General features: G+C 35.9%; 2 protein-coding genes across 3 annotated transcripts in view; both read right to left on the bottom strand.

The window, feature by feature from the left end:
• Positions 1-14,527, bottom strand: part of LOC116167788 (synaptotagmin-5) — a 222,158-nt gene that overhangs the window by 55,229 nt on the left and 152,402 nt on the right. The gene's annotated exons all lie outside the window — the stretch shown is intronic.
• Positions 1,220-14,435, bottom strand: LOC116167787 (nose resistant to fluoxetine protein 6-like). Of its 2 annotated transcripts, none has more exons than XM_031483309.1 (13): positions 14,369-14,435; positions 4,185-4,390; positions 3,812-4,139; positions 3,686-3,762; positions 3,441-3,634; positions 3,228-3,388; positions 3,019-3,184; positions 2,780-2,973; positions 2,602-2,737; positions 2,376-2,559; positions 2,190-2,332; positions 2,027-2,138; positions 1,220-1,974 (listed from the first exon to the last, which is right to left on the bottom strand). In XM_031483309.1, exons 2-13 carry the CDS (start codon positions 4,378-4,380, stop codon positions 1,904-1,906), a joined length of 1,962 nt encoding a protein of 653 aa, XP_031339169.1. In that variant the 5' UTR covers positions 4,381-4,390; positions 14,369-14,435; the 3' UTR covers positions 1,220-1,903. The 2 variants fall into 2 exon arrangements, with proteins under 2 accessions (XP_031339169.1, XP_031339168.1); XM_031483308.1 differs by lacking the exon at positions 14,369-14,435 and adding an exon at positions 7,014-7,028.

The following is a 14,527-nucleotide window of genomic DNA, read 5'->3' on the forward strand; positions in this document are numbered from 1 at the left end:
TTCTAATCTTAAAAGTTGGAAGTCCTAAAATTTTAACTGAAAGTGAAATATTTCGCGTCCGAACCCAAAAATTGAAAATTATTTCAACAGATGACTTCGGCTAAGAAAATTTCACAAAAACTTTCAACAAGTAAAATACTCTTTAGATAGCGGGTGATGGCATAATACCAACTTTCGTTGTAAAGGCAAAATAAAAAAACAGAATCGTAAAGCTTCTTTTTAATATTATATACAGACCACATCCCTTACAATTATTTGTATGCAGGACGACTTATTTTACATGCACAATATTGAAACCACGAATCCTTTTGGGTTGCAACATCGCTTAAATGGGGACGAAATGTGCCTGTTCGAGGGTTCAATTGTTTTTTTGATACGTACATCATCAAGTGTTCCATTTCACGGATCATATTCAAACAACCAAGTCCTTGGGCCCGAGAAACACTAAGATCTCTGTTCAATAGCACAGTACTATTAAATGGTAAACTGATAAAACATTTAAAACTGCAATTCATAATAATAAATTTCAAAGGCCAAATAATGTATGCAGGATTATTGTTATCTATCGTCAATGTGTTACCTACCTATTGCTTACGGAACGTATTTCATACCAAGTAATACACAAAATATACATTAAATCTATGTAAATGTGAAAGGAAAGCGCATCACGCAGCCGACAATACATATCAGTGTAATTTTATGACTAGATTCTAGTGATATTTTCAGTGTGAATCAGGCATTTATATTTGTCTTCGTAGTAAAAAATTAACTATAGTAGTGAATAACTGAACCTTTCGTTTGGTTCACTGAATTGCAAGAAAATGTTAATAGGTTTGTTTTCAAATAATGAAGAATCAAAAATAAGGTATAAATGCTCTATATATCTAATTAACTATACACGTGCACTTGCGCACAGAATGGGAAAAACCGAAAAACTATTCATAGACTGTCGATAAATTGGCAAGCAATGCCTTTTATGCTTTACAATCATGAGGACTAAACTAAATTTGGTACTTTTTGGGTTTTGTGAGGTAATGTGTCAGACAATGGGTTTGTTTGACACCAAAAAAAGAAATAGTTCCACAGTAAACGTTTGCCTTTGAGAGTGTAGTTCAATACAAAAGCTAAATTTTTTTTGATTTTTCCATGTAATACCTCACCCTTCTTAAATAGCTATAGGTAAAAATCAATTTTTTTCAAAATATCTCAAAGAAATATACACGATTCAAGAGCAAATTTAATCACTGAAACAATAAGGTTCCAATTTACATTAGTACAGATTGCACTGATTGCACCATATGGAGGTAGAGAATATGTCACTACAGAATACCTAATACTAGACCTATCACTTAATAAGTGCATATGTTAGTTGAAATCAGTGTATCTCTTATTGTACTCTATAGCTACATATAATTATCCATGGCTTATAAATGTAACTATTTCCATTTTAGTTAGTTACTATTCGTGTTTTTGAAATACCAATATTTTAAATACCATTTTACCTAAATACATAAACGTGATGCAAGTGTAAGTGGGAGGCAGTACTATCAATGAAAGCCGTAATAGGGAACGCAATGTTCCATGGACGATTATACTGGAAGCGGTTCTATTTATATTATTGCGTTCGTGTATGTTACAGTAATTTGTTTAGCGTACTTACTGGGACCTTCTGGAACATTCAAACGTAAATAAATACTCCATTGAAATTATAGCCGGAAATCCCGAAGTAAATTTCGATTCGTTCTGATAACCGATTTAATCCTAATTTGGAATTCTACGAATACGAAACAAAATTAAAAATAATATGTGCTCTAAAACAACCACCTTAAGTGATTTACAGATTTCATTGGACGATGATCACCGCACACCATAAACTACTATCGGAGGAAACCAACCGAAACAGTTACTCAGTAATTTCGATATTTTGCAGCATAGGAATTTCATTAATTTTCTTCGCAGTGTCTTGGTATCTACCTAAAAGTGGTACTTATTGGTAAGCGTGAATGTAAGGTGTATCACGATTGACCGGTATTTGTTGAAATGCTCTTCTCAATTTTCAGGATTGGTACTTCCACGCCTAATGTTAGCAAAATTGCTGCAAGTAAGGAAAATGCAAAATCACCCCAAAATTCGTGCATCTGTAACCATACTAGTTAATGTAAGTGAGTAAAAAGGTGCAGCATACTAACCGCTTCAAAGCTACCAAATGTCTTTGTCGTTGGGGATCTACTAACCAGAATGAGAATGACAACGTAGTGGATAACATACAAGGTATACGTAAGTTGCGACAAGATTGTGAATAATCGTGATGATAAGAACCGATTGATTGGACCTGAAATATATGTCGTACTTTAAACAAGATTCCCAAGAGTTACCTCCGAAATTGTTGATGCAGGCGAAGATCATTGCCGAGATGGATAAGGCCCAAGCTGGCCTCGCCAATGCATTATAAAGCGAATTTGCAAGTTTGTTATCCGGCGAGACTAAGAGATCATATCCACCGAACATCATCGCCCCTACAACTGTGATACTTATCACCCACAGTACCACAACTACGGGCTTAAAGCACACATTACCTTTGAATCGGTTAATAGCACCTACCTTTGATAGTTTATAGGTTACGTTCTTAGATCTGTGCAAGTGGTGCCCGACTAGTATACCTATAAGCCATGGTGCCGCTCGCATATAAGCTGGATAGTAAATATACATAAAGTATTCCACTATCTTTTGGGGAAACCTACGGGTACATCTGACTTTAAAGTATAAGACAAGTGCCTACCTTAAGTTTCCTTCCATGGTTCCATTCAGTTCATATATCCAACTGAAAGTGAAAGCAGCTACTGCATTACAAACTAACAACGCAATAGTAACACCTGTAGCATACTTAGGCCACTTTGACAAGGAAAGAAGGAAGATTGGCGAAATAACATACAGCTGTACATCAATGGCCAAATACCAAGTGTGACTCAGGCACTGAAAGAAGGCGTGATTCTCTGCAGCTGACAACAGGCAACGTACCGCTTCTGGGACATAATTTTGAATGAACAAGAGTGATTGCCACCAATTTTGGCTGCAAGCGTCCACTATGTGCCTATTTAGTGTGCTTCTCGAGAATGGTCCGGAGGATGTCTGCCCAAGCAGCGTTACAACAAAAACTATAACCACAATTAAAACTGGAGCAAGCCTAAGAGAAGGTTTAGAGCTCGTTTTGAAGTGAAGAACTTTACCTTAAATAGCGGTGTATATAGAACTTAGAAATTTTAAACGATCTCCCTTTCTTTTTTAATGCTAAATACGAATATGAAAGTAAAATTCCTGATAGCAATAGAAAGGTGTCGATTGCCAATGATCCGTTAAGCAAAAACATACTAGCAAGATCATGGTGTCCCTGAAATCGATTATTTTATGCAGTTACCTGCTTGGTTGAAGTAGATATTTACAGATTGTTTTGCATGACCGTCCCACCATTCAGAATTGACCGAGCGAGATACTTCTTGTCTCTGATAGAGTATAATCCACATGACGCTAAGAACTCGAATTCCATTGAGACATGGTATTTCCCCGCTGTCTTTCGAAAATATCGCTTTAATATTTCTGATAACGGAAAAAGTTAATAAATTAGGTCTTTCGGGTTCTGTAAAGAAAGGCGCATTGAATTTTAGTTTTGTGTGATTCGCCTACTTACCCAATCCTGTAACTTTCAGGTATATATCATAACCAGTTGAAATTATAATTAAAAGTCCTATGACGCCAAAGAATGATCTAGAAAAACCAATATTCTGTAAATACCAAATCTGCGCGGTCTACGTACATTCCACAGTATTCGGCGATCCCGAGCACAGCTTGCACCAAACTAGACTCGCAAAGCTCTTCAATGAAAGTCGCATTTATACCAAAGTAATTGTACAAAGTCGATAAATCACGGGAGGAACAAGCATTTGGCAAACAACTAGCCAAACTGATATGTCGTGACCGATTTTTAGTATCCAAATCCAGAACATCATGAGCATAGCAATATTTCCCTACCAGGTTCGACCTATTTGCTGTTCGACTAACCCCGATACATTCAGATAGAGATCCAAAATCGAAGGGGGTTTTTAATGCAGTATCTAAAGGTAGCTTACTTCCTGCGTCCAACACTGAAAAAAATCGGTGGATTATTCAATAACTGAGGCGGTTTCTACTTTCCAATGCCCATCCTTGGTTTGCTAGGAGACCGTCTCGATAATGGATCAAATTGAGTCGACAGTCGGCGCTAATTTCATTCGAGTTGTCACGTGTTGCTTCATTCAGTCCTTGCAGAAAGTATGCCGAATAATTCGGATCTGCGGTACTTACTTGTATTGCAGTTATTGCGATGGCTATCAGAATATGCCACATTGTTTGCGTGCTATATTTACAATACTGGTTACCAACAGGTATAAGAGCCCAGACACATATGTATTCGACCAAAATAAATATGCAATGCCATTATCTGAATTATAATTTATTACACTATTATAAATTCAACGAATACGATTAAGCTTAATTGATACGATGCGGTTTTGCCAATTAATCAACAATATCTAATACATTTATCAACTACGATAATTATAAATGAAACCAAAAGGAAAAGTACTTGCTTTGATTCAATACATAAGTGCATCTGGGCTCGTATGCTTGTATTTTATTTTATTGGTTTTTTTTATAATTTGAATATTTTGGCGTAAAATTTTATACGTGGGAAACTTTAATATACGGGTGAATACATTCCACAATGCAAAATTGAAATTATTCTCATATAAATGTGGTAAGGCAGTTGTGCATTGTGTATGAAAAGGTACATGACCCATTACTACTAAGAATTATATTTTAATTAAGTATTCATACCATTGGGAAATGAATTCAAATACAATAATCACAAGACCACATAAGTCATAAGACACGTAACAAAAATGTGTTCCTCTGACTGTTGTTGAGTGAGGAAATCAGCACTCAAGGCTTCGGGGTTCTCTAAAATACTAGACTGGACTAGCGAACTAGATCTAGTCTACTTAAAATTGCACGACTTGACCCCGAGATACTCATCGATGACCAGCGAATGTCGCACTCGCAGACCGAAGCCCTCGAATCTCTCATGCAATAAATTCAATGTTCCACCTGAGGGAACAATATTCTCCAACGATATTCTATTTCTCTGAAGATATATCGGCCACCGTCGGGCTGTCTCAAATTTGTCGACCAAACGGCGAATCGCGAAGACAATAAATTCGACGAAGCGCACTGAACTTTAGGCAAACAGAGCGCTGATTTTAATTGAAAAAAATTAAAAATTTGCGGTTGATGAAGCATGTTAAATGTCATAACGAAACAAGCATTCTCATCAGATTTTAAAACTGTAGTTTTGTCAACATACACAGTCAAAGTTCGACTGTACCTATTGAAAAAACCTTTAGGAATAATGAAAAATGTATACCTAAAGAAATTATATCTTAGGGTTTTCATTTAAGCTGCCAAGTACAAAAATGTAAAAATTGCTCTCGGTAGGCAGTGAACTTCAATTAACCAGAATGATAAACGAATATAAAAAGAATTTTAAAGAAGGAAGTTGTTTACGCTAAACTTTTCTCATTTAAATTACTTGGCGTAACAAAATATTATAATATCACGTTCGTTATTTGTTAATATTTGAAATTCAATTCACTATTTGGGGTGTTGAATTTGTTACGACATTAAAGTGTAGTGAATGTTGAAAGTGTGTGAATTTTGCTTTTTCCTCGTGTGCAGAATTCTTAACACACCGCATTTATAGGGGTTTTAGAAACGAAAATCCCCTTATGTGATCGTGTTGCCCGTCCGTCCGACCGGCTGTTCCTAACTCGAGAACAAAGAGAGAGCGATGTCAACACTTCGCCAATCGGTTTCTACAATTTTAAGGACTAGTGGTCAGCCGGATTAAAAGTAATGTTTCCGATGGACTGTCAAAAAATTCCCCTTTTTTTAAATTTTAATCGCAGATCTGGCCAAATGGTCACGAACTGAGGGAGGGTGCTATTGAGGCTGGTAGTGTAATATAAAATACATTTTTTCTGACTGATTATGTATTTTTCGGTTTAGAATTTCTAATTAGATTATCCCAACAAATTTTCAAAAAAAAGTTTTTGTTATATTTATTTTCCCATTACTTTTTTATTTTATTGCAGATTTCAACCCAGCCGCTAGAATGGTCACCAACTGAAGGAAGAAGCAATTAGGGCAAAATATACGTGAGAGGATTATCTTTTACCGGTAGTGGTGAGATGTAAAATTTATCTTTGACGCTACTGAATTTTTTGTGACTGAGTGATACTACTCTTCTCCTTACAGTATCTAAATCTTCTAATTTAATTGCAGACTTAATACTGATTTTCTAGAATGGACATGAGCTGAGGGCAGACGCAATTGGTCAGAGAATCTTTTCACGGTGGTGGTAAGATGTAAAATTTATTTTTGGAGCTATTCTGACTGATTATGGAACTTTCGCTTACAATTTTTAGTTTTTTTAAATATAAAATCAGATTTACAACTCTCAACATTTTATAATTTTCATCAATATACATACAGTGATTTGGCATTTTGGCGTTATTATTTTGCTTGACAGTAAATATAAAAAACCTATTTGATTTGCAGCAAATTTTCAGATAAAACGAAATCTCTCACGTAAATAGGGCGAATTGAAAGGCTTTCCGGTAATAAAGTTCTGTTAGAATTTCCAGCTTTATCAAAACAAAGGGAAGTGTCAAAAACTATCAGAAAAACCTGTAAAAAACGTAATTTTCTGACGAATTCCGTGAACATGTCTAATAGTGATCATGAAGTAGAAAATTTAACCCCACCAGAAATCGTGGAGCAAGCCACAAGAGCCTCACAGAATTTACTACCACCGAAAGGTGTTGAAAAACGTGTGAGAAATGTTACCCAAATTTTATGGATTTACTTGTTCGAAGAATTAACTACGGGCACCTCTCTCAAGTTTGTGCGAAATTCGTACTTACTCAACAAACATGCACTTTTTATAATCTTTTAACTATGAACGTTGTAATTATGGAACAAGTTAAATGATTAGGGGAATTGTGCAGATTATTTTTTAGCACCACACACTACCTACTTGAATTGATTACATAAGATTGATAAGAAAATTCAAAGGGCTGTAACTTTTGAACTAGTAGCCCAATCTTGGAACTGTTTGAAATTATGGATTCTACAGGCCACATTCTATAAGAAAAATTTCCGTGTCGATCTGAGACAATTTTTTTGAGGGCCAAAATTTCTCGGGAAAACACTTTTTCTTATTAATTTTGATGCGTAGAATCCAAAACAAATCGTAGTTTTTCGATCGGACTTCTCAATCAAAAGTTATAGACTAGAAACTAGGGAATGCAATACCGGGATTGCGGGATCCCGAAATACCGGGATCCCGCAGCATTTTTGCGAGATTAATCCCGCACATAAATGGAGCGGGATCCCGCGGGATTTACGGAACTGAGGAATTTGTCGACCAACGGGACGACTCTGTTTACTTTGTTAATGAAACTGATAACGGCGAATTATTTTTTAAATAATTTTTAAACTTTTTTCGTTAAAAATGTACTATGATTTTTGAGGCACTTTAGAAGACTTTTTGTGCTTTACAGGTAAGGTTTTTTTGAGTTCTAAGTTAGGCCGAAGGTACTTTTTTGTTAAATATTGTGATAATTAGCGATTTATTTTAATACAGAAGTTAACCGCACAGACTTGCTTATTTGCCAATTTATTTAAAGTTTTGCGAGATCCCGCAAATACCGGGATCCCGCGGGATTAACATCTAAACATCCCGCAAATACCGGGATTGAGATTTTGCTGCGGGATTGCATTCCCTAATTGCACCGTGCTCGGGCGTGATCGGTACGTGAATCAAAAGTCGCGGACTCTGTCGATACTGTACTTACTTAGTAGTGCTAAATTGTTAATTCCAATCTAAAATTCTAACACATAGTATTAGGAGCATGTTATGGCGCTTATTATTCAGAAGGTTTATGTTTGCGGCACCAGCGAGTGGAGCAAGTGATCCGGGTGAATATGCGTTACTGGTGTTTTATATGGCGTTATACTGTTAGCATTTCCAATGTTTCCGCGCGATGGTTAGGTACATGGATGGCGAATTTTTTTTCAAATTAGGTTACATTGCCTACATTCTTTACTTCCACAATAGAACAGGTGAATTAGTGAAATTTTGGGCATCGAAACAATTAAATGACTTCCCAAATTCCAGTAAGTTCTCTGACGATATATTTTAATTTTAAATGCTCAAATGTATTAGAATATGTATATCATACGGCTAGCACTTTTGTCGCTTAAAACCGATTAGGTACTTATATGTACACATAATTAATTTTGCTTTGTGATTAAATACCAAATTTGCTTCAAGACTGCCGGTTAAATTTTATTTGTAGAGACCCGAATGAAACATTCATTCAAACGTATAGCTCAGTCAGTGGAACCCTTAAAATAGCTATGGTGAGATGTGCGTACTTTTCTTTTAATGTTGTGCTTTATATTGAAGACTTTTATTTAATACGACATTACCCACCTACATTTATTCAAATTCCAGATATAAATCATGATAAGGAACATTTTAGATATTCCCATAACGGCAATAAAACTCTGGAAGTATAAACTTTGTTTCTTATTCGTTTTTCTGGTCTGCATACCTACCTTCACCATCGATTTTCGAATGAGTTTGGGTGCTCGGATCGAGAAATAAGGTGGCAATTTTTCCTATTCAAAGAAAATAATATAAGATATGCTTTCCATTAGACTGTATTTGCTTTTCATATGTTTGCTAAGAAAATATTATTGGATTGGCTTTTATATTATGCGAATATGAAAACTGCACTTTCTCTAACTGCAGTTTAGCATCATTGTGGTGACATACAAGCTTTGTATTTAATGCAATGTGTGAATAAATCAAAAGATTAATTACCTATATTATTACCTATACGTACGTATTCTGGGCGAGAAGAACTTATTTACATTTCTTATTAAGTACACCTAACTGACCTGGTAAGCTGCAGTAGAAAAAGTAGCTACCCTAGTAAAGTATAATTAAAATTTGTTTAGTTGTGTACATTTTCGCTTGAATTAGTTAATACTCGTTAAATGTGCCGTGAAATTTAATATAATTCAGTTTCAACGGCTCATTATTTTTGAGGTACTTATTAATGCAGTTCTTTCAGAAATCCTAAATGTGATGCACTAGCGGAATTAACTTGTTCATTAGTACAATTTACGTCTGAATCGGTCACATCAGTTTGACGCTACGCTACGCACTCGGCTGGGGTAGCAACTTGTGTTTTAAGGGTAAATATACTATGCAGATATTCATGATCATAAAGTGTCTTTTTGAATTAAAACCTCAACTGCGGAATATTTTATAGAATCGGATTTACCGGAAATGAATGCACTGTACGTTCTCTATCTGAAAGCTGGAGGTATACACACCATCTCACTATGATTTTCCCTAGGTATAGACACAAATATGAGAAAAAATTCAGTTACTTTGGATGTAGAAACTGAAAACAAAAACTTACTTCGAAATGCAAAATGTCTCATACTTAGTAAAGCAATTAAATCTTCGTACTGAAAAGGTAGTGCAGTACGGTTGAGAAGGCTTTTTTGGTGTAGGAAATGACTGACGAAAACTGTGAAATTGACAGTCACTTTTTATTCATTTATAAAGTTCTTGTTGTTTAGTTTGCGGGTAAATCGTCAGGAAGTATTTGTAAACACAAAACTGACTTTTGTGATATATATTAGCACTATAGGCCTTGTAGGCCCTTGGCTCGGTGGACAATTGATGCCCATTTTGTCCTATTTTCAGCAGCTGCCCTCCACTCCCGAACCTGTAGTCGCGCTAGATCGTCTTCGACTTCCTTTTTCCACTGGGTTCTGGGTCTTCCTACTCGTCTTCTACCTCCCATTTCTGCTGTCCAAATTTTACTGGGAACTCTTTCTTGGTTCATCCTTATTAAATGCCCCATCCACCTTATTCGTTGTGCCTTTACTACACCTACTATATCAGCATCGTCATACAGCTCCTTTATTTCTTTGTTTGTTCTCCGTTCCCATGTGTCTCCCACTCTTTTACCTCCATAAATTTTTCTCAGAATTTTCCTTTCCCATATACTGAGTAACAACTGTTCCTGTTTTCTTATCGTCCACACTTCAGATGCGTAAGTCACTACCGCCCTTATAATAGTTTTGTACACTCGGAGTTTCACTGCTCTAGAGAACACGTTTCCCGTTATTATTGATTTTAGCGCGAAAGCACTCTTGGTCCCTGCAGCTACTCTAGCACTAATTTCATCTGCACTCCCGGGTGTTTTTGATATTACTGTCCCTAGATACACAAACACACCTACCTCTGAAAATCGGTACTCACTGTTTTGGTCTATTGTGATTTTTAAATGGTTGGTCACATTTTTTATTGTCCCACACCATATATTTGCTTTTGTTTTCGTTGATTTCTAATCCTATTTTTTTAGCAGTTGTTATAATCTTCTTTGCAGTATTTTGTAGTTCGTCTTTTGACCTTGTTAAGATTGTTAAGTCGTCTGCGAATGCGAGGATTTGATGCCTGTTGTGACAAATTGTGCCTTGACGATTGGCGTTGCTTTCTCTCAAAATCTTTTCTAACACGAGGTTAAATAAAGTAGTTGACAGTGGGTCGCCTTGCCTCAAACCGTTCTTGACTCCGAACTTTCTTGAATATTCTCCGTTCACTCTCACCATATTTGTCCTGTCTTGTAAGGTCATGTTTATCAATCTGATCAGCTTATGCGGTATTCCAAGGTCCTTCAACGCCATGTATAGTTGTTCTCTCTTAATGCTGTCGTAGGCTTGCTTAAAATCGATAAACAGAAGGTGCGTTTGGAGTTGGTACTGGTAACTTTTCGCCTGTATTTCCTTTAGTACAAATATTTGGTCTACTACTGATCGTCCTTGTCGAAAACCGCATTGGTATTCACCTAGTATTTCTTCTGAGTAAGTTTTTAATTTGTTGTTTATGCAAGTGGCTAAGATTTTGTACATTGTATCTAGCAGAGCTATTCCTCTATAGTTTTCACAGTTTTGTTTGTCACCTTTTTTGTAAAGTGGACAGATTAATGCTTCGCTCCAAGACTTTGGCATCTTTTCATTTTTCCATATTTCCTGTACCAGTTCAAATATTTGTACATGTAGCTTTCTTCCTCCATATTTCATCATTTCTGTTTGTATTCCGTTTGCTCCTGGGCTTCGATTGTTCTTTAACTTGAGTATTATGTTTATTATTTCGTCCAGTTCCGGAGCTTCGACATGTGCCTCGTTGCTTGCCTGTGCTGATAGATTCGTTTGTAATGGTTTCTCGTTTTCTCGACTTTTGTTGAGTAGATCCTCGAAATATTCCGCCCATCTTTCCATTATCTGTTTTTGATTTCCTATTAAATTCCCATCTTTATCCTTACACATTTTTGTTGTCGGCTGGAACCCTCTTTTGACCTTTTTTGTGCCCTGGTAAAAGTTTTTAATCTCCTTGTTTTTATATTTTTCTTCTATATCTTCTAATATTTTAGCTTGGTGTTTTCTTTTCTTCGCTCTGCATATTGCTTTACACTTTTTCCGGTGCTCATCATAGTTGCGTATGTTTTCTTCTGTATTTGCTTGCAACATCTTCATCCTGGCTTTTTCTTTTTGCTGTACCTCTTGTTGGCATTCAGCGTCGTACCATTCCTTATTTGGTCTGTGTGGCCTTGTAAAGCACGTCCGTGCTGCAGAGTTTAGATTGTCTTCTATCCACTTCACCCTTTCATCTATACTTTTGTGTTGTTCTTTCCTTTTTAACTTTTCTTCCATTTCTTTTTCAAATTTTATTTGCGAATTGTGTTCCTGTATACCTATTCTTGCTTGTTTCCTCTGCCTTGCATTATGTATTGCTGTATTAGTTGGTATCATTTGCTTCATCTTTATTCCAACTAAAAAATGGTCAGAGTCTAGATTTGGCCTTCTGTAGCTTCTTACATCTTTAATAAGTTTTTCATTTTTAATGTCAACTAAAACATGGTCGATCTGGTTAATCGTGTTTCCATGTGGTGCTCTCCAAGTGCCTTTGTGGATCGTTTTGTGTTGGTAGTAAGTACTCTTTATCTTCATATTTTTGCTCATCGCAAAATCTATCAGCAGTCTTCCGTTTTCGTTTGTCTCTAAATGCATACTGAATTTTCCGATTGTTGGCCTGTACATGTTTTCGTTTCCTACTTTAGCATTGCAATCGCCTAACACTATTTTTAGATCGTATCTGGGGATTTTTCATATATATTGTCCAATACTTCGTAAAATCTTTCTTTGTCGTCTATTTCCTTCTCTGCTGTCGGTGCATGAATGTTGATGAGGCTTATTTTTTGATATTTTCCTTTAAGTCGTAAACAGCATATTCTGTCAGATATGGGTGTAAACTGTGTCACCGCTGTCGTTAGTTTATTGCTTACCATGAAACCTGTCCCTAATTTTCTGTCTTTCCCACCACTCTTGAAGAAAGTATAACCATTAATATCATAAACCTCGTTTCCTTTCTGCTTAGTTTCTTGCAACGCTATTATATCTATTTTGTATCTTTTTAGTTGGTTTGTTAGCTCGTTAATTAACCCTTCCTCATAAGTGCCTCTTACGTTCCAGGTTGCCAAAAATATATTGTTTTCCATCTTCATTTTCGTTTTCGTAGCCGTTTTCGTCGTCAAATATCCGTTTGGTCTTATTTTCGTTAGTTTTTTGCCTCTTTAAGTTTTCCATGTTCTTCATCCCATACATATTTAACGCCGTTTATCTCCAATTTTTTGTAGCCTACCTTAGTGCTGTTTCCCTTTGCCTTCTCTTCTTTAGAAACTTTTCTTATCATGGCCTGTACTTTTTGCTCCTCCTGGGTTAGATCGCTATCAATGTATATATTTTGGTCATTAAGTTTGTATTTATGCTTAAGCACTTCAACTTTTTGCTCAAAATTGTTTAGTTTTGCTACTATTACTTTAGTCTCGTGTTTTCCTATCTTATACGCTGTTTCTACATTCTACCTCTACCTTTATTCCAATTTGCTCTTCTATAAACTCTTTGACCTGCTCCTTCATATTATTTCCTTGCAATGTTGATCCTTTAATTACTATGTTATTCTTCTTAGTGTTTTTGTCTTGGGTGTCTAGTCTCTTTTTGAGTTGGTTAATTTCTTGTCGTAATTCTTGCCTTTCGCTTTGCCACTCTGCCTCTTTTTTCTTCAGCTCTTCATTTAAAATCCTTATTTCTTCACCATATCTCTTCATTTGTTCGTTTGTACTTCTTATATCGCTTCTTGCGCTTTTGATCTCCTCTTTGATTTCTTCTTTAACTTCTTGCATTTGTAAGGTCATCGCTGTAATCAGTTGCTCTAGTCTTTCCATACTTGTTGCTTTATTATCTGTTTGTTTCTCTGTTTTGCTTGCGGTGGGTGGTGTCCTTTGCATCACCTTGCTCTTTTTGAAGGCGTCAAATTTTTCTGCTACCTGACCTTTTCCTTCTTCTTCTTCTCTTTTCCTTTTGAATAAGAATTCTTCTATTGAGCCTACACTTAGTTTTCTCGCTGCATCAGATTTTACGTTTTTACTCATTTACTAACTAGTATAAATATTTTTCGCGAAAAAATAGTTCTGTTATTACGATAGGTGTGCTGTAGTACCCACTTACCGTTAGCGCGCTGTATGCAGTAGATACTGGTCAAGGTTTTATTATGTTGTTGATGTTTATACACTTTGTAACGTAGCTGCAGGTGCTTGTAAATTTTACTAAAATTTAACTAATTTTAAGGTTTTGTAAGTCACACTTCCGCACTTTTTCTCACTTCACTACTTTTGGTTTTAACTCGATTGTAATCCCTTTTAAAATCGCTCAAAATTATAACAACGCGGGGAGCCGTGTTTACGGTTGTCACGCCGACGCTTTATTCTAAACTTTTGTGACTCACGTGAAAAATTCGTGGCTCCCAACTTCCACTTAGTTTCCTTATGGAATTTCTATTGAGCTTTCGGAGATTCGGATTTTCTAATTTGTCGTGAAATTTTCTAACCATCTAACCTTATACCATCATTTTTACGATAAACGTTTGATAAGCTTCAAGTAAACATAAAACTACCATAACCCGTGTTGAACGCTTAGCTGCTAATTAACAGAAATTTTAAAGGACCCGTTTACAGCTAACAAACTTAATACCTACGATAATTAGTGCTATACTACAACACCGATCATTAAAGCTCTGCTTTAAGGACTTTAATGTAACATTCTAGTTTCAGTTTAATAGTGCAAATAACTTTACCTCGTTCAAGGTTGTACGAACACACAAATAACAAAATTATCCCCTGAAAATTAACTTTGCAATTTATATCAGCCTTTCACCAAAGAAACTTTGTGTCAGTCTAGAACAAAATGCTGTCAACGTGTACGCAGAGATCCTGAAAATTAGTATAACGCCATT

Source organism: Photinus pyralis, unplaced genomic scaffold, assembly GCF_008802855.1.
Source record: "Photinus pyralis isolate 1611_PpyrPB1 unplaced genomic scaffold, Ppyr1.3 Ppyr1.4_LG4, whole genome shotgun sequence".
Lineage (NCBI taxonomy): Eukaryota > Metazoa > Arthropoda > Insecta > Coleoptera > Lampyridae > Photinus > Photinus pyralis.